Genomic DNA, 26532 nt, shown 5'->3' with positions numbered 1-26532 from the left:
GCCAAGACAACGCAGGAGTGGCTTCGGGACAAGTCTCTGAATGTCCTTGAGTGGCCCAGCCAGAGCCCAGACTTGAACCCGATCAAACATCTCTGGAGAGACCTGAAAATAGTTGTGCAGCGACGCTCCCCATCCAACCTGACAGAGCTTGAGAGGATCTGCAGAGAAGAATGGAAGAAACTCCCCAAATACAGGTGTGCCAAGCTTGTAGTGTCATACCCAAGAAGACTCTACGCTGTAATCTCTGCCAAATGTGCTTCAACAAAGTACTAAGTAAACGGTCTGAATACTTATGTATATGTAATATTTCAGTTTATTTTTTGTTAGCAAAAAATTCTAAAAACCTGTTTTTGCTTTGTCATTATGGGGTATTGTGTGTAGATTGATGAGGAAAAACATACAACTTAATCAATTTTAGAATAAGGCTGTAACGTAACAAAATGTGGAAAAGGTGAAGGGGTCTGAATACTTTCCGAATGCACTGTACCACAAACCCCAGAGGTGCCTTATTGCTATCATAAACTGGTTACCAACATAATTAGAGCAGTAAAAAAAATGTTCGGGTCATACTGGTGCTATACTACGATCTGATATACCACGACTGTCAGCCAATCAGCATTCATTGCTCGAACCACCCAGTTTATAATAAACAATTTAACATTTAATTAAATATTATGCAATTAACCCATTACATGTATTGGTGGAAGTGGTGTGGAATGGTGGAGGTGTGGCAATTGAATGGGCCAATCACAAGCAGCTAGAAGGTGAACGCGAGACCAGGGCAGGGCCAGTTTGGCTCGTATCCGCCAACCAGCATGTGCTGAGAACAAACACAGCTGCCCTCTCATGACGTAACAGGGTTTAAGGGGTTATAAAAAACCTACTGCTGTTCTTTTACCGCTGTATGACTCGAGGATTCACTCTATAGGTTAGGAATTCACGTGTTATAACGAGGCATCAACACAAAAGGATTTCACATAGTTTTTTCCTGATCCAACTTTTCACTCTTCTATTTACGGTAAACATATGTTCATAGGCCTACAGACGACCTGTCAAAGGTTTAGTGATGGAGAATGTAATGTAAAGTTAAATAATTGATGTTACTGGTTATGCTGTGATACCGTGTTTTTATGTTCTTGTATACTGGTTGGTGTTGGCTACAGATGTTGACTAAGCCTGTTGCCGTCTTGTTTTTCAGAATGTGTAGTATGTTTCTTGGATACATCGTTTTAGAACGTTTTTCTATGGAAGAAAAAGGCAACCAAATCATAGTTCAAAGTAATTTCGACCAGAGACACACCTTTAGAGAATCCTGATCTCTGCCTTCACCGTCCGGGTGTCTTAAGTGAAGGTAAAGTATTCATACTTTACAGGAACTGGATTATGCTAACGAGACATTGTGGCAACTTCAAGTGCAACATTGCTTTAAAAAAACGGTTGTATAAAGCTATTTCTTTCGCCCGACCTCCAGATGTAAAAGCCACATTTTTAGAAGGTAAATAGGAAGTTTAAATGTCTCCAACGTTAATTGTATTATAATTCAACATTTTAATATAGGCTTGTCTGTTATTTTGAAGTTGTGGCGTTCATACTTTAGTTTTCCGGTCGCTACATTTTATCCCTGCACGCACAGTGTTGGCTGAATAGTTTGCTCATTGTATCTGTTTAGCATCGCATAAACGGTACAGCTCTCCCTTTGTTGACTTGAATCATTTGTTTAGTCAAGCACTACTGACATGGCAACAGGCGGATCCGCCAATGGCAACAGGCGGATCCACTGTCTCATAACAGTTCCGCAAATTGAGTAGACCACAGAGCTAGGTCTGTTGAAACAACAGTTTGCTGCCCCTCCTCCACATGCTTGGGCCCCTTGAGGACAGTATGTTCTTAGGTCAACGGTAGGCTCCAATAGTCTAGTCACTTGTTGTGCCAACATACAATTGTGATATAGCAACATGTCAGTGAAATGATGACTATTGCCATTTATTTGTAAAATTATTAATGTGTTGTCCCTCCCTTTTCAGAATTGGCTCCCTTCCCTGTCTCGTCTTCACCTCATCAGTCTTCTTAAATATTCACATTCCATTCATCTTGATAAAATGGTTGGATTCAGACCTACGGACGTGCCCCCAACCGCTGCTGTGAAGTTTATCGGTGCTGGAACAGCGGCCTGCATTGCTGACCTATTCACCTTTCCATTGGACACAGCCAAAGTCCGGCTACAGGTAAGCCTAAGGAGCATGTGCTCTTTGTTGAAATGAACTGGTGGGGTCCTCTATTGTAGCATCATTAAATGGAGAATCCAAGCATTGCCCTCTTCAGCCGTTGGGGACCCAGGGTGGTTGCAACTGGTCATCGTTTCTCATATGAAATCACGTGAAAGAACTCATTTGACAGGTCAAATGTGATGAGCCATCATACTAAAAGGGATTAAGGGATGCTTGAGAGATTACTGCTGTATCAATCATATTGTCTCTTTAACTCATTATTACTGTCATGGGTCCACATTTGGAAACTTGGTTGGTCCACAATATGATACCCAAATCCATCACTGACCCAAGATGACCCCTTTCATTTTTGGTTAATTGTATTCACCTTATTTTATTTTGCCAACATTAAAACTGACTTGCGCCTTCTATTTCTTTCAATTTTGTCCCTCTTGACTTCCTTCCCCCAACTAAGCGGTCCAGGAGGTGATGGTTAAGCCCTAGGAATCGGCAGGCCCTGGACCTAGCATCGTGGACACTTGTGGCTGGATTCTCCTCCCACATCCGCCAGTGCTCCCTCCCCAGTGTCTGTTAAGTCTCTCCATGCCCCTTTTGTTCTGCACAGATCCAGGGAGAGGGGAAAGGTGCGGCAGCTAGTCATGGCACAGCAGTGCGGTATCGGGGCGTGTTTGGTACCATCACCACCATGGTGCGTACAGAGGGGGCCAGGAGCCTCTACAGCGGGCTGGTGGCAGGGCTCCAGAGGCAGATGAGCTTTGCCTCTGTCCGCATTGGCCTCTACGACTCTGTCAAGTCATTCTACACCAAAGGCTCTGACCGTGAGTACACGTCACATACTGTATGCCAACCTCAACCTTTTAAATCGATACTAATTCTCTATTGAAAGTTACTCCCACTGTTCTGACTGCCCATTTCTCTCTACAGATGTAGGGATTGGCAGTCGCCTGCTGGCGGGCTGTACCACTGGAGCCATGGCAGTCGCATTAGCCCAACCCACAGATGTGGTGAAGGTGCGCTTCCAGGCACAGGCTAGTTCCTCTGGGCCAAACCGGCGTTACCATGGCACCATGGAGGCCTACAAGACCATCGCCAAGGAAGAGGGCATGCGTGGCCTGTGGAGAGGTGGTTGTTTGCTTGATCACACGGATCATTTGTGCCTTTGTCTAATGTTTTTGTCTGTGGTATTGCTAACGTTTCCATCCCCACCTTGCAGGTACTGGCCCAAACATTGCCCGCAATGCTATCGTGAACTGCACTGAACTGGTTACATATGACCTAATCAAGGACGTACTTATTAGAAACACACCCCTGACTGGTGAGCCATTGCCTTGCCACATGCTTCCCTCTGGTATTGTGATGCCTCTCCTTAACCCTTCCCATTCACCCTACAGATGACCTCCCCTGCCACTTCACATCTGCATTCGGTGCAGGATTCTGCACCACTGTGATTGCCTCTCCTGTGGATGTGGTGAAGACGAGATATATGAACTCTGCCCTCGGCCAGTACAGCAACGCCCTCAACTGTGCTATTGCCATGGTGACCAAGGAGGGACCCATTGCCTTCTACAAAGGGTAAACCATGTGTTATGAATAAGTGTTTTAGTTGCTAGGGAGTAGTCTTCTGGATTAGGTTGCAACAGATGGATGATTTTGCCGGGCTCGCGTACACCTCAATCAGTGCTTTAGCGGTTTGTTCGCTGTTGCTGCTTGCTTTGTAACATTCATGAATGTCTAACAACCTGGTAATTAGTTTTCTTTCTCCGGTTTATTGAAACTTTTGCCTGGATCTGAGTTGTCTCAATTCTCTCCCTACAGGTTCATGCCCTCTTTCCTCCGACTGGGCTCGTGGAACGTGGTGATGTTTGTTACATATGAGCAGCTGAAACGTGCCATGATGGCTTGCCGCCAAAACTACACCACTCCTCTGTAGACCTGGCAATTGGCTGCAGTGGAGGGTGATTCTGTGCTGATGTGGTTGCTTTTATTCAACAACAAAAAATGAACATACCTTTTTGTGGCCCTTGTAGTTTCCATTTTTAAACCATTTTTCACTCAAGTATGTTCCTTCATTCACCTTTCACTCAAGTGTGTTCCTGAGACTGAAAAGCTGTTCTTTCTATTGTCTTTTTAAGCTCTAACTTCTGACAATAAAATTGATATTTTTAATTGACTTCTTTTATGCAAGTAACTTCACAAGAATCTCACCTATACCTACTGGTAAAGAACACCATTCTCAAAATAGGGGTCCAAGGAAGGCGATTTCCAATCAGGTTTGAAATCAGGCTTTATTTAATGGCTGTTTTATTCAGAAAGCTAGGGCTTGGTTGATCAGGCGTTTCTTCTCGGCTGAGAGCTTTTGAGGGAAATGTATGTCAAACTGGATGATGAGATCTCCTCTCTGGGGGGGATCCTGGGACAGAGGCATGCCTTCTCCAGACACCACTTTGCTGTATTTGGGACTGGGTGGGGAAGTGAGAATTTTAGCATAAGTCATTGAAACTCTTGACATACAGGGATATCCCATTCAGAACCTTCACTTGCACTTTTGTCAAATCATGTACGAATGACGTCCTGTAAGAATTATTTTACTAAACCATGATCACATACTGTTTTATGGTCTCTTAAAACCAGCAGGGTGGTTGCGAGTCTGTAGTAGCGTCCACTAATCACAAATGGAACGGGACTGGTACACTCGCAATGGCTGCCTGGTATTGTGATGCAATTTCCATGGTAATTTGGAATGTTCTATCAACTAATTCTGGATTGCCATGGTAATGTAGAATGTTCATTTCAATGATAACTGATGTGGCTCATGGAATGGCATTTTTTTGTAATGTCAGACAGTTGAGTTGACTCAACAAATCACGCCGCATTTCATTAGTGGAAACCAAGACTTCTCAGGGCAGGCCTGGTTGTAGCTAGATATGTTCGTGTCGGAAAATTAGCATTTTAGCTTACCCTTAACTTAATTATCCTAACCTGCTACAAAAAGTCACTTCTAGTAAAAACCGGCAGACCTGCCCTGAGAAGTCTTGGTTTCCACTAATGCGATACAGCACAGATTGAAGGGTACAATGCCTGATTTTACTTCCTGGCATGGGTCTAGGTTCAAAATATACAGGTTAAAACTAGAGGATTCAAATATCCCATAACTTTTTGCGACACTCTTCAACAAGGGACCAGCTTCCGCATAACTGCTTTACTTTAATTTAGACGTTTTTAAAATGATCTACAGCCACTTTATTGCTGGTCACGTTTTCATTGCTAATCCTGTAGAATCCAGCAACGGCACTGGTCTCATTAATTTGTTTATTTTTGAACGCTTCCGCATGGAATTGTCTTAGGCATGGGTACACTCAATGGCTGCCAGTCCATACAGTATGCCATAATTGACCTGAATGTGGATGCCTGTTCTATTCATTCTATTTCTATTACACTAATGTAGTGAAATTGTCTTACAATCATAAACAAAGTCAAGAAGTTACCACCCATACGGTAATAGTAAAAGCACTACTCACTGCACAATGTCATTGATGGGGATATTGAGTATCCTGTCATCTAGTGTCTCCACATCAACAGTGAATCCAGTCAAAGCCTGTGGGAGGAGGAGGAATATACTAATTGTGGGGTGAAAGATCTCAATGCAGATTTGATGGCTAAAGTATTTGGGAAGAAATATAGATATTCTACTCAACATGGGAGACATATTTAGATATGCTACTCAACATTTGCCAACTAAAGTGTAATATTAAACCACAACTGGTATCAGAATGCCCTTGCTTAATAACCAAGTCAGAACACAATCGTTGCACAGTAGATCTGCAATAAATTATTCTTTAGTGACCCATTTTGACCTGGATAAAGCACCAGGTGACTCTTCGCAGGGATTTGAAGAGAGTTAAACAAAGCAGACTATTGAGTGAAACATTCTCTCTGGACTTTCCCTCCAGGGTCAGACTTTGACCTTCTCACCTTCTCCAGAGAGATCTGGGCTGTAAAGACCAGGTCATTGTGTTGCCTTGCAAACCGGGGATGACTCTTCTGCCGCACAATGAACACAATATCTGCAGGAATACTGTTGGGTCCCTGGGGGAAACAACCAGGTCAAATACTTGAATGAGCACAACGTGGCAAAAAGTGTTGGGGAGGGTACTCTGAAAATGTACACTGAACAAAAATATAAACACAACATGCAACAACTTCAAAGATTTTACTGAGTTACAGTTCATATAAGGCAATCAGTCAATTGAAATAAATAAATTAGGCCCTAATCTATGGATTTCACATGACTGGGAATACAGATATGCATCTGTTGGTCACAGATTCCTTAAAATAAAAAAAGGTAGGGCGTGGATCAGAAAACCAGTCAGTATCTGGTGTGACCGCCACTTGCCTCAACTCCTTTGCATAGAGTTAATCAGGCTGTTGATTGTGGTCTGTGGAATGTTGTGCCACTCCTCTTCAATAGCTGTGCGAAGTTGCTGGATATTGGCGGGAACTGGAACACGCTGTCGTACACATCGATCCAGAGCATCCCAAACATGCTCAGTGAGTGACAAGTCTGGAAGAACTGGGACATTTTCAGCTTCCTGGAATTGTGTATAGATCCTTGCGACATGGGATCCTGCATTATCATTCTGAAACATGAGGTGATGGCGGCGAGTGAATGGCACGACAGTGGGCCTCAGGATCCCGTCACAGTATCTCTGTGCATTCAAATTGCCATTGATAAAATGCAATTGTGTTCGTTGTTGTAGCTTATGCCTGCCCATACCATAACAGGGTTCCCACAAGTTGCTTGAGGTGCTTAAAATACTTTAATTTGGCACTCTGAAATTCAAGTACTGGAATAACTTGATAATCAGACATTTTCTCAAGTTGGTACTTGAAAAGTACTTGAATTAAAATGAGAGTAGAACAGAAAATGATCAAATATGTTAATATGAAAGATATTAGAAAAATGTATTGGTCTTGGAATTAATTTTTCAGGCAGACTACCGAGTTTTATTTCCTCACGTGTTTTGCGCTCTGGTTGCCAGGTGAGCTCGCTCATCCCACCCACACTGCCACTCAGCCAGGCAGGTACTGAACTGACTGATTAGGCGCCACCAAACGTCACATCGATAGCTAAAATGCCGGTCAAATATAGATTCAATTCTGCCTGGCAGGATATTAATGTTTATGAATGAGGATATTGATGTTTATGAATGGGTTTTGTCAGACTGATTGTCAAAGACTCCAGCCACCCAAGTCATAGACTGTTCTCTCTGCTACCGCATGGCAAGCGGTACCGGAGCACCAAGTCTAGGTCCAAAAGGCTCCTTAACAGCTTCTACCCCCAAGCCATAAGACTGCTGAACAATTCATCAAATGACTACCTGGACTATTTGCATTGATCCCCCCCCCCCCCTTGTTTTTTGACACTGCTGCTACTCTGTTTATTATTACATTTACATTTTAGTCATTTAGCAGACGCTCTTATTGAGCGACTTACAGTTAGCGCATACATTATTTTATCGAACCCACAACCCTGGCGTTGCAAACGCCATGCTCTACCAACTGAGCTACATCCCCTCTATGCATAGTCACTTTATCCCTTCTTACATGTACGTATTACCTCAATAACCCCGACTAACCTGTACCCCCACACAATGACTCGGTACCGGTACCCCTCTGTACATAGCCTCGTTATTGTTATTTTATTGTATTATTTATTTTATATACAGTACCAGTCAAAAGTTTGGACACACCTACTCATTCAAGAGTTTTTCTTTATTTTTTACTATTTTCTACATTGTAGACTAATAGTGAAGACATCAAAACTATGAAATAACACATATGGAATCATGTAGTAACCAAAAAAGTGTTAAACAAATCAAAATATATTTGAGATTCTTCAAAGTAGCCACCCTTTGCCTTGATGACAGCTTTGCACACTCTTGGCATTCTCTCAACGAGCTTCATGAAGTAGTCACCTGGAATGCATTTCAATTAACAAGTGTGCCTTGTTAAAAGTTAATTTGTGGAATTTATTTCCTTCTTAAGACAATTTAATATTATTATGTACACTGAACAAAAATATAAACACAACAAGCAACAATTTCAAAGATTTTACTGAGTTACAGTTCATATAACGAAATCAGTGAATTGAAATAAATTCATTAGGCCCTAATCTATGGATTTCACATGTCTGGGCAGGGGTGCAGCCATGGGTGGGCCTGGGAGGCCATAGGCCCACCCACTTGGGAGCCAGGGCCACCCACTGGGGAGCCAGGCCCAGCCAATCAGAATGAGTTTTCCCCCACAAAAGGACTTTATTACAGACAGAAATACTCCTCAATTTCGTCAGCTGTCCAGGTGGCTGGTCTCAGACGATCCCGCAGTTGAAGAAGCCGGATGTGGAGGTCCTGGGCTGGTGTGGTTACACATGGTCTGCGGTTGTGAGGCCGGTTGGACTTACTGCCAAATTCTCTAAAACGACTTTGGAGGCGGTTTATGGTAGAGGAATTAACATTCAATTCTCAGGCAACAGCTCTGGTGGACATTCCTGCAGTCAGTATGCCAATTGCACGCTCGCTCAAAACTTGAGACATCTGTGGCATTGTGTTGTGTGACAAAACTGCACATTTTAGAGTGGCCTTTTATTGTCCCCAGCACAAGGTGCACCTGTGTAATGATCATGCTGTTTAATCAGCCTCTTGATATGCCACACCTGTCAGGTGGATGGATTTTCTTGGCAAAGGAGAAATGCTCACTAACAGGGATGTAAACAAATTTGTGCACAACATTTGAGAGAAATAAGCTTTTTGTGCGTATGGACAATTTCTGGGATCTTTATTTCAGCTCATGAAACATGGGACCACCACTTTACATGTTGCGTTTATATTATTTTGTTCAGTGTAGTTTACCAAGCTACCAATTACTTCACACTGGAAAAAGTTAACTACACTAAAGCTACCCTTAAGAAAAAATATAGTTTACTTAACTAAAGTTACTTTGAAAAAGTAGTTCACTACATCCAAACTACTTCGTGAAAGTATATGTATATCTGACATTTCAAAGACAACTTTGATGCAAGAAGAGATCAGTTTGGGGTCATATGTTAACAGAATGCCTATTAAAGACAAATAATGTTTCAAGTGAGAATCAGGCAGGTCTGATGCCGAAAAAGAAAGGAAATGATTGCCAAGATGTTATTTTTTGCAAAAAAGTAGTATGTAGTTCCAGTAGTTAGCTACATGGCAAAAAAGTAATAACCTACTGAAAACAATACCTAGATTTGAATTGTGTTCAACTACCACCAAGCTACCACAAAATGTAGTAAATTACTAGTTGAACTACATGTAGTTAACTACTCCCCAACACTGGTGGCTAAGTTATATCTATAGAAGAGAAACACAGACACTCCCCGCACGACTAGATGTTTATGTGTACAAACATTAATGTGGCAGGTTTGAGCCCGAGGGAACTGACACCTGTAAAACGCATAGCTAAAAAGCACAACAAGATGTAATTTAAGCACTGACGATTCTCTTACCTGATCACCCTCCTTTGGGAATGTTATCCTAGTGTTTTCATTCCATCCCGGTTTTACAATGATAGTCAGTATTTTGTCCTTGATACTGGATGTGTGTCCATCTTCATTCATGACCTGGTTCAGAGGTGGAGCAAATTTACACTGAATCCGATACTGTGGGAATTGCTTGAGAGTCCCAATACAAATACTGTACTCAATGTTTTATGTTCCTCACTGTAGGTTACCTGAAGTAAGCAGTACAGCATCTGAACAGAATAACAATGTTTAAAGTTTGAGCTTTTCTTTTTTTAACTACTCAATATAGGCCTATAGGTATGTTGATTGAGGGACATCTCAACACTCATTAGGCATTATGATCCCATCTTACCCTACGAGATATTTTTATCTTTTTGGTACATCCATAGAAGAGGTCTTCCAAGGCCAAGTGAAGGTCCCTTTCAATGGGGGAGTCTTGTGTTTTCACTCCTCTTCCTCGCAGGCCTCCAAACCCAATGGCCACTTCATTTCCATCTTTCGTGTGGAAGTCTGAAGAGGGAAGCATTATCATGCAAGAACAGGAAGAGTTGTCATTATTATGGAGATAATTTAGATAAATCAAACAAGTAAAACGTATATAAAGAAAATACTGAATGTCCTTTTTCCTACCTGCGAATGGGTTGTCACCTCCAAAAAACTGCCTGAATGTCTTGTCTGGGTTTCCATGGTAGATGTATGCTGATGTCCAAGCTCTATTCTCCCCAGACTCAAGTGGGATACCTCCTTTCAGACCCTCTTCTCCAAACTTGTCATAGGTTGCCTTTTTTCGAGCTGAAAAATAAATATTGTGGGCCTATCATTTTATGTGACTTGACGTCTCTGAAGCTTTTCCCAAGCACTGGCTACACTGGTGATTGTTGTAAAGTTTACTTACGGTCACTCAAAACATCATAGGCCTCGGCAAGTTGATTGAATTTTTCATAAGCACCCGGTTTGCTGTTTGTGTGAGGATGGTACTTCAAGGCAAGTCGTCGGTATCTACAGGAACAAAAAATATAGCTAGGCATTGTTGTTGTTTTTATGAAAACGTATCTAGTAGGCTAGCTAATGTCATGTATGTAAACATTGTTTTAGCTTGTGCCATTTTGAGACAAAGATTTAAAAAAGTAACTAAATTTACGATTTTTTTATGTCTGCATCTGTTGCATTTCTGTTTATCTCCAATGCCGCATAATAATCCCTCCCCATAGTCGATCAAAATAAAATGAACATGTAATATATGAAAACCAAACTAAGAAAAGCTAAACAAATATAGATAGCTAAATTAGCGTAGCTAACTAGCAACGTTACTGTTAACTAGCTCTTACGGTAACAAAATAAAAACATGGAAACGACAGTTGTTTGAGCTTTCTGGATTTGGTTGCCATGGATGAGGGACGCTCCAAATGTATTTATTGGTAGTTGCCGATGGATGGCGCCAAATCAAAGGTCACAACCAATGTAGTCACAACAACAGATTATCCATTATGTTGACCAGATACTCAACTCAAATGGCCGCTCTAATGAGAAGAAGTGTCTTAAAAAATGGAAGGCAGTCGGGAGGAGGCAAGATCAGGTGGGAAGATTCTAGACAATGAGAGCGTGCGAACAGGCACAACTCTGATATAAAATGTTTTTTCTCAAAGTTGCCGGGATGTCACGTGTCCTAATTATATCAGTACACTCGTAACAACCTAAGCATTACGCGTTTTCTATTCGATCAAATAAACCACACGTTGTAAATACACTTTTGGGGGGTTAACCAAATTCGACACTCTAATGACCTCCATATAAAAACCGCCACCTGCTGGAGAATAGATTTTTCATGGCTAGAAGGGGTACACATTTTGAGGGGGTTGTTTATCATTGGCGTAGTTTGGAGTCGAACCGATCAGAGGACTTGCGGAGCCTCGTAAATGGCGTCCCTTGAGAAAGCAAGAAACAGATGTATGTCAGAAGAAGTGCAGTATTATCATAAGGAGACGTATACTTGGATGATGGAGGAGGAATGGAGGGAAAAAGAGGCAGAGGAGGTCTAAGAGAGAGAGCGAGGAAGACTGTGAGCTTGAGTCGGTAAAAAATGGCGGGGAGAAGGTTTGTTAATGAAGGATGGTAGAGGGAGACGAGCAGAGAGGACGCGAGGAATCAAGGCAATGCATTGGCGAAGGTGCATAAAGATGGAGGAATTCAGATATAAAGACATTGTTTTTAGCTCTACCTACAGAGTTCTTAAACTACAGCGTGCAACATGGTTGAATGTGCCAGTAAATCAGCACAATGTACTTGTATGTAATTTTTTTGAAATTGCTGCGGTCTTGGATATTTGGGATCATTTATACTGTGCTAATGCCGATACAAAAAAAATAGTATGGAGAGCAATGTACAATACGGCAAACGGGGCATTTGTGGTAAGTACATGGGGGCCGCCATCTTTATGCCCCTTCCCTATTGAGATTCTCCCAAGATAATTTCTCTGTCCTATCACTAAACAATGAAAATGGTTGGTTTCCATTGATTCTATTATAGGCAGTTGACTTTTGTGAGCCGGTAGACCCCAGGGTTGAAGGGCACATTCAAAAGCTAGCTTTGGCAGGGGCTAGAAAGGTCAGCGAGGTGAAGAGGCACATAGAAATCTTTGTTTCCGATCTGTTCAGATACGAGGATCCACCCCCTCGTACAAGGAGGAGATTCTACCCTCTGGGTATATATGTGTGTGTGTGTGTATATATATGTATATGTATGTATGTCCACTGTAGCCTCTGTGTTACAAACACACCAACGCAGCATAGCTGACGAAAAGAGGCACAGAGTACCTGCAGGTGCGATACGTTGCATCCAACAGGCACATCTGTTGCCCATAGTGCATCAGAAGCCTTTGCTGCCAGCAGGTCTGTCTGCAGGCAGAACAGCAGTTTTGTTGTATCCTCGCTTGGAGGGTAGCAAATGTGACAGCCCCTGTCTGTCCAAGTGTCAACAAGGCTCTGAAAATTTAAGTAGAAATGTTTTCCTTAATACAAACAGCAAAGTGATACAGCAAGTGATACAGATGCAATTTCAGTCCTAACAACATGATCTGTTGGAATGCCTTGTGCTCCCCTAGACTCTCTCTCATATATATATATATATATATATATATATATATATATATATATATATATGTGTATATATATATATATATATATATATATATATATATATATATATATGTATATGTGTATATATATGTACTCTGTGCCTCTTTTCATCAGCTATGCTGCGTTGGTGTGTTTGTAACACAGAGGCTACAGTGGACATCAAGGAGGCCCTTCAGGTCTACCAGTAGTGGAATCCTGCTTGGAAGCCAACACATTTCATGGTGGACTTCTCTGAGTCAGATTGGTGCCCTGGAGTATGTGTTCCAAGGTGAGATGTGGCACATTATTATGGATAACAATTCATACCGACTGTTTCTGGCATAGCAATAGCTAATTTTTTTCTGTAATGATGTAGTACCGGTATGTATACTACATTTGTTAGCATTATTTTGCATAGACGATCTTGATGTTCTTACTGCATTTGTTGAGTGCATACTCTCCATAAGTGTCTGCTAAATGTCATGCAATGTATTATTCCCTTTAGAGTCCAAAGTCTGGGTGGAATGGATACACAAGAAGGACAATGGAGTCAGCTGCCAGGACGAAGTCCTCAGTCTTCTGCAGGCAATCCCATAGAGAAAGAGTTTCACAAGCGTGTCCTTGCCCTCAACCACACAACAGCTTGGGAGACCAATGAGAAGCTCAGGAGGTGGTTCAGCATCAAATGGCTACCTCAAGCCAAGGTGGGCATAAATTGTCTATCTCTATGTATTAATTCTTACTATGCATTTTGTATGATTAGATGCCTTGTCAGTTGAATATTGCATATTTGTTTTGGTAGTTATTTTCAACAATGTCATGTCTCTGTCAAAAGAGATGGGTGAATGTGTTCAGGGGCGAATCTCTCAAGTTGGCCATTTTCACAAACAATGGTGTTGAAAGGCAGAATGAGACCCTCAAGCATTCATTCTTAGAGGGATACAAAAACTGCAGCCTCAGTGAACTGCTCTCTGTAGTGGTCATGGATTTATTTTCTTCTAAAAACCAATCAGAAGTAAGGTCAAATGAATAACATTTTGATGATTTTCCTGATCTCGTATTCTTATTTATTATGATTAAAGAAACTTCGAGCTGAATGTGAAGTACTCCAGTTTTGGCCCTGGCAACAACATGCCAACATACACCTGCAAGGATTGGCTTAGAAACCCTGTCAGCACTTCTGCGCAGTGTTCAATAGGTTGGAGGGTTAGAAGCAACTCAACAAAACATACAGGGACAACCCTCTGATTTCCCTTGACAACGTGTGCCTGAGACGCACCCCTGCCAGAGGCCTCCCCTCCCACTTAAGACACCCCTGCCAGAGGCCTCCCCTCCCACTTAAGACACCCCTGCCAGAGGCCTCCCCTCCCACTTAAGACACCCCTGCCAGCCATTTGAGCAAGACCAAGACCAAAAGATGCCAGCAGTGTGGTAGCCTGCTGCGAGACATCTCAGAGCTCACATATCACCTCCAGGACAATGAGTACATGGACACAGTAATCTCACGCCTCACTGACCTGTTAGATTACCTGTTAGTGAGGTTATATGGATGGATCTGGCAGCGGGACAAAGAGGAGAAGAGAGATGATGGGTAAGAATATTTTATTTTGCCCTCCTCACCCAGACATGCTAAATATATTCCATCTCACCCTCTTCCTCTCCTGTCTTAAGCACAAGAACCCAGATGCTGGGAACAAGGTAAAACAAGGTAAGGTAAATAAAATGTTAAGGAACATCAGTGGGAGTTAACACACATCTAAATATACATAACATATCCTAACATACAAAACACCACACTACATACAGCAGATAAAACAAATCTAGGACTACACACTAACCAATCAAACAAGGGTTAGGGTTGTATCAGCCATTATAATACTTACACCTATTCAAACATCTCCACCAGGTCTAACATATCTATCCAGACAATATTTTGTTACTTTTCAGGAGAAAAAATAGAGGGGACTGGAAGGGAAAAGAGGAGCAGTGAGACAAGGAGGGGGAATAAATGGAAGAGGAGACAGAAGAGGGGACAGGAGGCAGTGGAGAAGAGGGTAGTGGAGAGGGTTCGACTTTATATTAGGAGAGCGAAGGTTCCACTGTTTTTTTGTATTTTTTATAAAGAGTTCCACATGTTTTTGGTGTTTTTAAAGGAAAATAATAATAAAAATGAAATCTAAGCAGCCAATGACTGTTCTTTTTTTCTCTCTCATGCCATATTACTGGCTGATAACAATTCATGTTTGTATTTACATCATGGAATGTAGTGCTCAGTAGAAAGTATATTTATTAGGGAGTTGTAGCGAGCTCCCCAATGGTACTGCTAGCTAGCGATTATGTGGAAATCAAGTCCTGTCTGCTGTAGAACACGCAAACTCTCGTAATAAACGGGACTATGACAACTTTTACAAAATCTGTATCACTTCTAGACATGACCAGATTTTGGCCCGCTTCGCCTCTAACTCTGTCAACGCATACTGTCAGCCAGGCCATAAACACGTCTGCCTCTGGTTGTGCTTTATCTATGCAATCAGTCAAACCACCGTTAATCCATTGATAAATACATGTTTTCAGTACACTGATTGACCTTACTCTTGCTTTTCGCATCCGATGAAGCAATTTATACACCAAGAATAAACCAACTGTCACACCCTGGCTCTAGGGACTCTTATATGTTGAGCCAGGGTGTTAGTTTCGATGTGTAGTTCTATGTTTCGTTTTCTATGTTCTTGTTCTAGTTTATGTGTTTCTATGTTGGCCGAGGTGGTTCCCAATTAGAGACAGCTGTGGCTCGTTGTCTCTGATTGGGAACCATACTTAGGCAGCCTTTTGTGCACTTGTCATTTGTGGGATCTTGTTCCGTGTAGGTTTGTGTTTATGACCGAGGACTTCATGTTTCGTTTTGTTATTGTTAATAGTACTCAATAAAAGATGTACGCATTTCATGCTGCGCCTTGGTCCACTCATTACGACGATCGTGACAGAAGATCCCACCAAAACAGGACCAAGCAGCGTTTCCAGGAGCAAACGCCGGAGGTAACGTTGGTAGATGTCCTCCTCGGTTGGGGGAGGATAACGGAGGAGGAGGCCGTCCGTTACTGGAGGGCGATGAAGGGGGAGACCCAGGCAGGAGAGGAGAAGCGGCGCCAACCGGGCCGTCGTCGGACAGGCGAGAGGCAACCCCAAGAAAAAAATTTTGGGGGGGCACACGGCATGGACGACGGGGCTGCTGGAGGCAGCTACAGGGCGAGATTGTGGACTAGGAGAGAAGGCTACCAGGTTACGGGGGCCATTGGTCATTAGAGGGAAGGAGAGTGTAGAGGCACGGCGAGAGGTACTGGGGTGTGTTACCAGTCCGGTCCGGCCCGTTCCTGATCCCCGCACAAGGCCAGTGGTGTGTGTTCCCAGTACGGTCCGGCCTGTTCCTGTCCCTCGCACCAAGCCTGTGATGCGCGTCGCCGGCCCGGTCTGTTCCTGCCCCTCGCACCAAGCCTGTGGTGCACTTCGCCAGCCCGGCCCGGCCTGTTCCTGCCCCTCGCACCAAGCCTGTGGTGCGCTTCGCCAGCCCGGCCCGGCCTGTTCCTGCCCCTCGCACCAAGCCTGTGGTGCGCGTCACCTGCCCGGCCCGGCCTGTTCCTGTCCCTCGCACCAAGCCTGTGGTGCGCGTCGCCAGCCCGGTCCGGCCTGTTCCTGCTCCCCGCACCAAGCCAGTGGTGCACGTCGCTAGCCCGGCCCGGCCTGTTCCTGCCCCTCGCACCAAGCCTGGGGTGCGCGTCGCCAGCCCAGCCCGGCCTGTTCCTGCCCCTCGCACCAAGCCTGGGGTGCGCGTCGCCAGCCCGGCCCGGCCTGTTCCTGCCCCTCGCACCAAGCCTGTGGTGCGCGTCGCCAGCCCGGCCCGGCCTGTTCCTGCCCCTCGCACCAAGCCTGTGGTGCGCGTCGCCTGCCCGGCCCGGCCTGTTCCTGCCCCTCGCACCAAGCCTGTGGTGCGCGTCGCCAGCCCGGCCCGGCCTGTTCCTGCTCCCCGCACCAAGCCAGTGGTGCGCGTCGCCAGCCCGGTCCGGCCTGTTCCTGCTCCCCGCACCAAGCCTGTGGTGCGCATCGTCAGTCCGGCACAGCCCGTGCCTGTTTCACCGGTGCCTGGTCAGGTACCGGTCAGCTGCTCCACACCGGAGCCTAAGCAATCCGCTCCACCGATGTCCAGTCCAGCTCCAGCCAGCGGGGCCAGACCAGACCAGGGGCGCTACGGGGGGGTAGTCACGCCCGGAGCCGGATCCGCCTCCGAGGCGGAATGCCCACCCGGCCCCTCCCCTGTTGGGTTTAGTTGGCGCGGTCGCAGTCCGCGCCTTTGGGGGGGGGTACTGTCACGCCCTGGCTCTAGGGACGCTTATATGTTGAGTCAGGGTGTCAGTTTCGATGTGTAGTTCTATGTTTCGTTTTCTATGTTCTTATTCTAGTTTATGTGTTTCTATGTTGGCCAGGGTGGTTCCCAATTAGAGACAGCTGTTGCTCGTTGTCTCTGATTGGGAACCATACTTAGGCAGCCTTTTGTGCACTTGTCATTTGTGGGATCTTGTTCCGTGTAGGTTTGTGTTTATGACCGAGGACTTCACGTTTCGTTTCGTTTTGTTATTGTTAATAGTACTCAATAAAAGATGTACGCATTTCACGCTGCGCCTTGGTCCACTCATTACGACAATCGTGACACCAACTAGTTGGATTTTAGAATAAATATTTTATTTGAAGCTACAACAGCAATGTATATGTCCTACATTCACCCACAACTCATTTATTATATGTACATGTCATGATTAAAATAAAATACGATGGAAAAAAATATGCATAGGCATCCACTGCTTCAAAGGTGAAAAGGTAGATGTCAGAAAAAGTATGATGACAGTTGAGGTAAAAGGGTGGGGTGGACAGTCTTTGCTCTCACTAGGTCATCTGTGCCATCAGTCCCCCTAGCTCTGGACGTGCCTTGAAACAGGCTTTTGTAATCTGCCTCTGTGTGCTGGGGGAAACATAAAAGCAAGTGTTATGACATTGAACAATTACTAACAAAATAAGTTTACATAGATATAGGATATGATCCATGTGCAAAAGAAAAGTCATGCAGAGGTCAACACAGACGGAAGATGCTCACTGGCTTTACAGAGAGTTGAACCCCCTCTGGCTGATTCTTCAACAGAACCTCCATAAAGATGGGGCATAATGTGGTGTTTAGTTGGCTGAGCTGTGAACACAATACAAAACACTTATTAATGCTCTAGAGTGAAAAGTTATGTCAGTGCAACTGCCAAAAGTTCAGAGAACACATTATTAACACTCAAAACACTATTACTTGAACAATTCGCTCATGGGGATGGCTTCTACATACATCTTGGTCCCTTGCTCCGGCATGACCATGACTTCTGTGCTCTTAGTGGGCAATGCATAGCTGAGATGAGAAGAGAATAGTTCATTCCTTTAAGGTTTGTTAAGAACCACAATGGAAATAAGCTGTTAAGCTTTATTGTGTTATCCTTGATGATTTTCTTCAATTGTATGTGGAGGCGTCACCGGCTGGAGCGCCCTTATGTATGTATTTGACAAATTGTCAATCAATTAATAAATCAAAGACCTTGGATGATGTAATTCCATGCTATGCAAGAGGGCCAAATATGTGCCTCCTATTGAAGCATTATGAACTTTGCAACAGACATGGATATTTGGGACATAAAATCACAGAGTGAGGCCAGTAACACAGTGTCTTGAAATCTATCGCTCAGCCACTTTGACACCTAGCCGATTGCAGAGGTTGTAGATGTACTGGGAGTAGTGTTCCACTAGGATCATGTCATACCCAGACACTTTCACGGTCAGAGTACCATACTCTGCATCTGTTGCCGTTTTGATCTGCTTCATCTGCTGTCTCTCTTTTTCTTAGGCTGAAGGCACCATAAATATGTTTTATTAGAAAGTTGATATGGTAAGAGTGTAAGCTGGTGGCTTCAGTATTAGAAAGTACACTGCTCAAAAAAATGAAGGGAACACTTAAACAACACAATGTAACTCCAAGTCAATCACACTTCTGTGAAATCAAACTGTCCACTTAGGAAGCAACACTGATTGACAATAAATGTCACATGCTGTTGTGCAAATGGAATAGACAACAGGTGGAAATTATAGGCAATTAGCAATAGACCCCCAATAAAGGACTGGTTTTGCAGGTGGTGACCACAGACCACTTCTCAGTTCCTATGCTTCCTGGCTGATGTTTTGGTCACTTTTGAATGCTGGCGGTGCTTTCACTCTAGTGGTAGCATGAGACGGAGTCTACAACCCACACAAGTGGCTCAGGTAGTGCAGCTCATCCAGGATGGCACATCAATGCGAGCTGTGGCAAGAAGGTTTGCTGTGTCTGTCAGCGTAGTGTCCAGAGCATGGAGGCGCTACCAGGAGACAGGCCAGTACATCAGGAGACGTGGAGGAGGCCGTAGGAGGGCAACAACCCAGCAGCAGGACTGCTACCTCCGCCTTTGTGCAAGGAGGAGCAGGAGGAGCACTGCCAGAGCCCTGCAAAATGACCTCCAGCAGGCCACAAATGTGCATGTGTCTGCTCAAACGGTCAGAAACAGACTCCATGAGGGTGGTATGAGGGCCCGACGTCCACAGGTGGGGGGTTGTGCTTACAGCCCAACACCGTGCAGGACGTTTGGCATTTGCCAGAGAACACCAAGATTGGCAAATTCGCCACTGGCGCCCTGTGCTCTTCACAAATGAAAGCAGGTTCACACTGAGCACATGTGACAGACGTGACAGAGTCTGGAGACGCCGTGGAGAACGTTCTGCTGCCTGCAACATCCTCCAGCATGACCGGTTTGGTGGTGGGTCAGTCATGGTGTGGGGTGGCATTTCTTTGGGGGGCCGCACAGCCCTCCATGTGCTCGCCAGAGGTAGCCTGACTGCCATTAGGTACCGAGATGAGATCCTCAGACCCCTTGTGAGACCATATGCTGGTGCGGTTGGCCCTGGGTTCCTCCTAATGCAAGACAATGCTAGACCTCATGTGGCTGGAGTGTGTCAGCAGTTCCTGCAAGAGGAAGGCATTGATGCTATGGACTGGCCCGCCCGCTCCCCAGACCTGAATCCAATTGAGCACATCTGGGACATCATGTCTCGCTCCATCCACCAACGCCACGTTGCACCACAGACTGTCCAGGAGTTGGCGGATGCTTTAGTCCAGGTCTGGGAGGAGATCCCTCAGGAGACCATCCGCCACCTCATCAGGAGCATGCCCAGCCGTTGTAGGGAGGTCATACAGGCACGTGGAGGCCACACACACTACTGAGCCTAATTTTGACTTGTTTTAAGGACATTACATCAAAGTTGGATCAGCCTGTAGTGTGGTTTTCCATTTTAATTTTGAGGGTGACTCCAAATCCAGACCTTGTGTGATTTTGTTTTCAGCACATTCAACTATGTAAAGAAAAAAGTATTTAATAAGATTATTTCATTCATTCAGATCTAGGATGTGTATTTTAGTGTTCCCTTTATTTTTTTGAGCAGTGTATATACAAGTGATCTACTAAGGACAGTCTTTCCACTTCTTTGGGTAACAGGTGCTTATATTTGCCAATCCCATGGGTAGGCATGGTCCTGTATTGTCTCATTGGCAAAAGCCAGACTCCCTGTAGAAAACAGTTATCCAGTCAAACAGATAGCCTAGATACACTTAGGTAATTATATAAGTGCCAATATCACTTTCAGGATATAATCTTAGTGATGTTAAGTTTGATACCGGAGCTCCGATGCATGCTTCGAAATCGCTAAGCAGCTAACTTTGAAGCAGTGTTCTTATGCGTGTATCACTTCATCAGAAGTCAGTCATCAATGATGTCCGAAGCTTTGTTTGATCACGTGCTTTTTCAAACCGTGTGTTGCAAAATGTGAGATACCACTGATTTTGTCGTGGTTCCAGTGCTTTCCTAGATTTAAAAACTGCTTTCAAACACCGGATTTACAAATATAGTTAGGTTTTGTATAAAAAGTTTCACCTGATTGGTAGTTTAGCAGGTAGAGTAGGGAACAGTGAGGGACTTGAGGGTATGAGGTCGAATCACGTTGAAAGCACACTATTTCAAATTGTTTTGTGAAACCACACTTTCTGCACTGTTGTTCAAATGTTTTTATTTAGTATAGTATAAAGCTTTGTCTTAAGCATCCTAAATAATGCCATAGATTCAGTTTTTGAAAAAGAGTAAACTTGAAGGCAAAAAAGGCAAGCATGATGTAAGATTGCGAACCTGGTATTTCACCTGATTATAGGCTACTAAAGCCAACGACTTATTGCTGCGCCAGTTTTATTGAAAACAATGTTAAAAAAAACAGTTCTGATATTCACACGCTGCTATTTATTGCTGACCAGTTGTCACTAATGTGCATTGTGAACAGATAAAAAAGCTCAGAGTAATTAACTGTTTTTTGGGCACAATTTGGTGAAAGGGCCGAAGCCTTCAGAAATCCTTGGTTACTCATCACTAATATAATCACTTCCTAAGGCTTTCCTATAAAGTCTAAATGTATACACATAATAGTAACTTATTATTGTTATTGGGGGAGGACTTACCCTGAATCGGATGTTTCACTGATACTGATGCCCTAAAAATAAAAGAAACAGACATCAAGAGGTAGCTAGCTACCACCCATAGACTTAGACATTGTATCTGTCCCATTATGGAGTCTGAGTGCACGGGCAGCGCGATTGAGGCCATCTCCATTTTGAAGTAGTCAATTTTCTTCTAATACTTCTATGAGTGTGTGTTTGAACAGGTATACAGCCAAGGTTGGTGATTTACTGCCACCTGCAGTTTTGGAATGTTTCCTCACAGGTATAATTCATTGGCTGATCCCTCCTGGTGACCTCCTGCTGATCCCTTCCTTAACCCATAGGAAGTCCCACCCAGTTGACTACTGCAAAATGATGAAATCCCTCAATGGCGCTGCCCATGCTAAAACAGACTTTTGGGCACTTGAGTATCTATCTCTGTGCTACCACCCCATTGAATGAAACCTGACCTTGTAATTATTGTGTCCTGGAACAACCAGCAATTGACTGCTTATAGGCTTATGCTTTTAACTAACTTACCTTAATAACAATGCTGCTTGGTCCAATGCACGTGAATGAAGTGCCAATGAGGCCTGTCACTGGATAGAAAACAAACAATCTATCATACAAGTGTTTTGATATGATATACTGACATGTTTGACCTTCCTTCTTGCTAGCCAGCTAACTACAACCTGTATCAAATATGCTATTTCTTGGTAGAAGGGACATTACCTTGCGAATGACAGGATTAATTGCTCAAATTTTAAGCTGAAGTAATCAAGTCATAAATCTCGAAAGTATGTTAGATTCACAATTTAGCAGTATCTAGTTGTTGCACATGTACACGAGGTTCTGAGAAAAAGCTTCCGGTTGGTCCACCTGACTCAAATGTAATATCGGAATAAGGACAATATCTTAGTTCCGCTTTCAAATGATCCTTGCTTCTGTTTTATTTGCATTTTCTTTCATGTATTAATCAAAGGCAGTAAAAGACAAGTATGAGAGTCTGATACAGCAAAACAAGTATATAACATGACATCTTTGCAAGAACCTTTGCTTGTATTTACGGGAATGAAGACATTGTGTTCAAAGTCCGACAACAGATTGATTCAGTATGATGTTGGATAAAATAATAAAGACAGACACAAATGTCAAGTTCAATAGCCTTGTTCAAGCATTGTACAAGTCCCGACACACAGAGTCCAGGGTACAGCCCAGCTAGTCGATTACCTATCAACTAGACTCCGTAACATGATCCTTTTCAATAGAAAGTGCAAACATAACGGCACAACAATTGAAAAAGCATTACATTTTCTTTTTACTTCAGTTGTCATCTTCCTCTTTGTTTTTTTTGTTTTTATATAAACAGAGGACAAGTTAACACAGTCCCTTGCTTACAGAGTAAGCCTGTCCGGTGGCTTGCACAGCCGACCCACCCGTGAGTAAGTATGGGCTCTGACGGGTAGGATTAGGGCCAGGAGCTGGAGAGCTTGATGGGGTAGAAGCCTCACCTTCAGTTGGCTCATGTCTCAATTCTGCGCCCTTAGGCCTGGACTTTGATCCAGCTCATCTAGGTGAGTGTATGGCATGTTCTGGTTTGTTGTCTGCTCTGCTACGCGCAGATCCAACTGATTGCGATGATACCGGGAGCCACCAACATCCACCAGGTAAGAACATGGTGCAACTCAATGTAGACACGTGCCCAGCCTCCAAAGTCCTGTGTGGTCTCCCGGCAGCGGTTTCATCATTATCGTTTCACCCACCTCCAGCTCTGGTAGGTCTCGAGCAGTCCGGTCGTAGAAGCACTTAGCGAGCTGCTTTCAGTGGCGCAGTTGTCTGTGAAGCCAACCATGACGCAGGGCTCAAGTAGCTTGTTAGCTACGGTGATGGTAGTCTTCAGACGTCTGGACAGAAGGCGTTGTGCTGGGCTGCTGTCCATGTTTTCGGTGGGTGTGTTCCTCCACTGTAAGACGGCTTTCCAGGGGTCGTTGCTGTCACGCAAGGCCCTGCTTAACAGGTTTTTTGTAATCTTGACAGCTGACTCTGCCTTGCCATTTGCCTTTGGGTGCCTTGGAGAGGAGGTCACGTGGTCAAACTCCCATTCTGAGGCGAAACACTTGAACTGTGCAGTGAATTGTGGGCCATTGTCCATGATGACCTTGTCAGGCTGGCCTTGCCTTGCAAACTGGTACGGCCAACCTGTGAGAACCTGGACTTCAGTGACTGTACAGTGAGGGAAAAAAGTATTTGATCCCCTGCTGATTTTGTACGTTTGTCCACTGACAAAGAAATGATCAGTCTATAATTTTAATGGTAGGTTTATTTGAACAGTGAGAGACAGAATAACAACAAAAAAATCCAGAAAAATGCATGTCAAAAATGTTATAAATTGATTTGCATTTTAATGAGGGAAATAAGTATTTGACCCCTCTCATTCAGAAATATTTCTGGCTCCCAGGTGTCTTTTATACAGGTAACGAGCTGAGATTAGGAGCACACTCTTAAAGGGAGTGCTCCTAATCTCAGTTTGTTACCTGTATAAAAGACACCTGTCCACAGAAGCAATCAATCAGATTCCAAACTCTCCACCATGGCCAAGACCAAAGAGCTCTCCAAGGATGTCAGGGACAAGATTGTAGACCTACACAAGGCTGGAATGGGCTACAAGACCATCGCCAAGCAACTTGATGAGAAGGTGACAAAAGTTGGTGCGATTATTCGCAAATGGAAGAAACACAAAATAACTGTCAATCTCCCTCGGTCTGGGGCTCCATGCAAGATCTCACCTCGTGGAGTTGCAATGATCATGAGAACGGTGAGGAATCAGCCCAGAACTACACGGGAGGATCTTGTCAATGATCTCAAGGCAGCTGGGACCATAGTCACCAAGAAAACAATTGGTAACACACTACGCCGTGAAGGACTGAAATCCTGCAGCGCCCGCAAGGTCCCCCTGCTCAAGAAAGCACAGTGGGGAGAACAAGTATTTGATACACTGCCGATTTTTGCAGGTTTTCCTACTTACAAAGCATGTAGAGGTCTGTAATTTTGATCATAGGTACACTTCAACTGTGAGAGACGGAATCTAAAACAAAAATCCAGAATTTCACATTGTATGATTTTTAAGTAATTCATTTGCATTTTATTGCATGACATAAGTATTTGATCACCTACCAATCAGTAAGAATTCCAGCTCTCACAGACCTGTTCATTTTTCTTTAAGAAGCCCTCCTGTTCTCCACTCATTACCTGTATTAACTGCACCTGTTTGAACTCGTTACCTGTATAAAAGACACCTGTCCACACACTCAATCAAACAGACTCCAACCTCTCCACAATGGCCAAGACCAGAGAGCTGTGTAAGGACATCAGGAATAAAATTGTAGACCTGCACAAGGCTGGGATGGGCTACAGGACAATAGGCAAGCAGCTTGGTGAGAAGGCAACAACTGTTGGCGCAATTATTAGAAAATGGAAGAAGTTCAAGATGACGGTCAATCACCCTCAGTCTGGGGCTCCATGCAAGATCTCACCTCGTGGGGCATCAATGATCATGAAGAAGGTGAGGGATCAGCCCAGAACTACACGGCAGGACCTGGTCAATGACCTGAAGAGAGCTGGGACCACAGTCTCAAAGTAAACCATTAGTAACACACTACGCCGTCATGGATTAAAATCCTGCAGCGCACGCAAGGTCCCCCTGTTCAAGCCAGCGCATGTCCAGGCCCATCTGAAGTTTGCCAATGACCATCTGGATGATCCAGAGGAGGAATGGGAGAAGGTCATGTGGTCTGATGAGACAAAAATATAGCTTTTTGGTCTAAACTCCACTCGCCGTGTTTGGAGGAAGAAGAAGGATGAGTACAACCCCAAGAACACCATCCCAACCGTGAAGAATGGAGGTGGAAACATCATTCTTTGGGGATGCTTTTCTGCAAAGAGGGACAGGACGACTGCACCGTATTGAGGGGAGGATGGATGGGGCCATGTATCGCGAGATCTTGGCCAACAACCTCCTTCCCTCAGTAAGAGCATTGAAGATGGGTCGTGGCTGGGTCTTCCAGCATGACAACAACCCGAAACACACAGCCAGGGCAACTAAGGAGTGGCTCCGTAAGAAGCATCTCAAGGTCCTGGAGTGGCCTAGCCAGTCTCCAGATCTGAACCCAATAGAAAATCTTTGGAGGGAGCTGAAAGTCCGTATTACCCAGCGACAGCCCCGAAACCTGATGGATCTGGAGAAGGTCTGTATGGCGGAGTGGGCCAAAATCCCTGCTGCAGTGTGTGCAAACCTGGTCAAGACCTACAGGAAACGTATGATCTCTGTAATTGCAAACAAAGGTTTCTGTACCAAATATTAAGTTCTGCTTTTCTGATGTATCAAATACTTATGTCATGCAATAAAATGCAAATGAATTACTTAAAAATCATATAATGTGATTTTCTGGATTTTTGTTTTAGAATCCGTCTCTCACAGTTGAAGTGTACCTATGATAAAAATTACAGACCTCTACATGCTTTGTAAGTAGGAAAACCTGCAAAATCGGCAGTGTATCAAGAGACCAAAATGGAGCTCTTTGGCATCAACTCAACTCGCCGTGTTTGGAGGAGGAGGAATGCTGCCTATGACCCCAAGAACACCATCCCCACCGTCAAACATGGAGGTGGAAACATTATGCTTTGGGGGTGTTTTTCTGCTGAGGGGACAGGACAACTTCGCCGCATCAAAGGGACGATGGACAGGGCCATGTACCGTCAAATCTTGGGTGAGAACCTCCTTCCCTCAGCCAGGGCATTGAAAATGGGTCGTGGATGGGTATTCCAGCATGACAATGACCCAAAACACACGGCCAAGGTAACAAAGGAGTGGCTCAAGAAGAAGCAAATTAAGGTCCTGGAGTGGTCTAGCCAGTCTCCAGACCTTAATCCCATAGAAAATCTGTGGAGGGAGCTGAAGGTTTGAGTTGCCAAACGTCAGCCTCGAAACCTTAATGACTTGGAGAAGATCTGCAAAGAACCTGGTGGCCAACTACAAGAAACGTCTGACCTCTG

General features: G+C 44.2%; 2 protein-coding genes, 1 long non-coding RNA gene and 1 pseudogene across 7 annotated transcripts; 2 read left to right on the top strand and 2 right to left on the bottom strand.

The window, feature by feature from the left end:
* The first annotated feature begins 862 nt into the window (after positions 1–862).
* LOC121573694 (mitochondrial uncoupling protein 2) lies at positions 863–4398 on the top strand. Of its 2 annotated transcripts, XM_041885861.2 has the most exons (8): positions 863–1018; positions 1199–1351; positions 2025–2225; positions 2833–3046; positions 3153–3350; positions 3442–3543; positions 3620–3800; positions 4044–4398. In XM_041885861.2, exons 3-8 carry the CDS (start codon positions 2100–2102, stop codon positions 4156–4158), a joined length of 936 nt encoding a protein of 311 aa, XP_041741795.1. In that variant the 5' UTR covers positions 863–1018; positions 1199–1351; positions 2025–2099; the 3' UTR covers positions 4159–4398. The 2 variants fall into 2 exon arrangements, with proteins under 2 accessions (XP_041741795.1, XP_041741796.1); XM_041885862.2 differs by lacking the exons at positions 863–1018; positions 1199–1351 and adding an exon at positions 1370–1495.
* Positions 4399–4494: 96 nt separating this feature from the next.
* Positions 4495–11102, bottom strand: dnajb13 (DnaJ heat shock protein family (Hsp40) member B13). Its single transcript, XM_041885860.1, has 8 exons — positions 10922–11102; positions 10676–10779; positions 10411–10572; positions 10133–10290; positions 9766–9879; positions 6201–6314; positions 5747–5823; positions 4495–4687 (listed from the first exon to the last, which is right to left on the bottom strand). Exons 1-8 carry the CDS (start codon positions 10987–10989, stop codon positions 4534–4536), a joined length of 951 nt encoding a protein of 316 aa, XP_041741794.1. The 5' UTR covers positions 10990–11102; the 3' UTR covers positions 4495–4533.
* Positions 11103–11297: 195 nt separating this feature from the next.
* LOC121573693 lies at positions 11298–15550 on the top strand. 4 transcript variants are annotated; one of them, XR_006002083.1, is made up of 5 exons: positions 11298–12188; positions 13029–13182; positions 13399–13597; positions 13976–14601; positions 14841–15550. It is a non-coding gene; the product is annotated as an uncharacterized LOC121573693 (long non-coding RNA). The 4 variants fall into 4 exon arrangements; XR_006002082.1 differs by lacking the exon at positions 14841–15550 and having other exon boundaries at positions 11300–12188; positions 13976–14484; positions 14565–14602; XR_006002080.1 differs by lacking the exon at positions 14841–15550 and having other exon boundaries at positions 11304–12188; positions 13976–14602.
* Positions 15551–17828: 2278 nt separating this feature from the next.
* Positions 17829–23632, bottom strand: LOC123491593 (annotated as a pseudogene).
* Between the last annotated feature and the right edge of the window lie 2900 nt (positions 23633–26532).

Source organism: Coregonus clupeaformis, chromosome 9, assembly GCF_020615455.1.
Source record: "Coregonus clupeaformis isolate EN_2021a chromosome 9, ASM2061545v1, whole genome shotgun sequence".
NCBI lineage: Eukaryota > Metazoa > Chordata > Actinopteri > Salmoniformes > Salmonidae > Coregonus > Coregonus clupeaformis.
Note: the sequence above shows the minus strand (reverse complement) of the source record. Positions and strands in the feature narration are given on the sequence as shown.

Excerpts from the sequence above, each read along its gene's own strand:
- LOC121573694 (XM_041885861.2), top strand. The coding sequence starts at position 2,100 with ATGGTTGGATTCAGACCTACGGACGTGCCCCCAACCGCTGCTGTGAAG. Across the intron at positions 2,226-2,832 it reads CAGCCAAAGTCCGGCTACAG|ATCCAGGGAGAGGGGAAAGG; the intron begins GTAAGCCTAAGG and ends TGTTCTGCACAG. Across the intron at positions 3,801-4,043 it reads CCCATTGCCTTCTACAAAGG|GTTCATGCCCTCTTTCCTCC; the intron begins GTAAACCATGTG and ends CTCTCCCTACAG.
- dnajb13 (XM_041885860.1), bottom strand. The coding sequence starts at position 10,989 with ATGGGGAGGGATTATTATGCGGCATTGGAGATAAACAGAAATGCAACA. Across the intron at positions 10,573-10,675 it reads CTATGATGTTTTGAGTGACC|CTCGAAAAAAGGCAACCTAT; the intron begins GTAAGTAAACTT and ends TTTATTTTTCAG. Across the intron at positions 5,824-6,200 it reads CCCAGATCTCTCTGGAGAAG|GCTTTGACTGGATTCACTGT; the intron begins GTGAGAAGGTCA and ends CTCCTCCCACAG.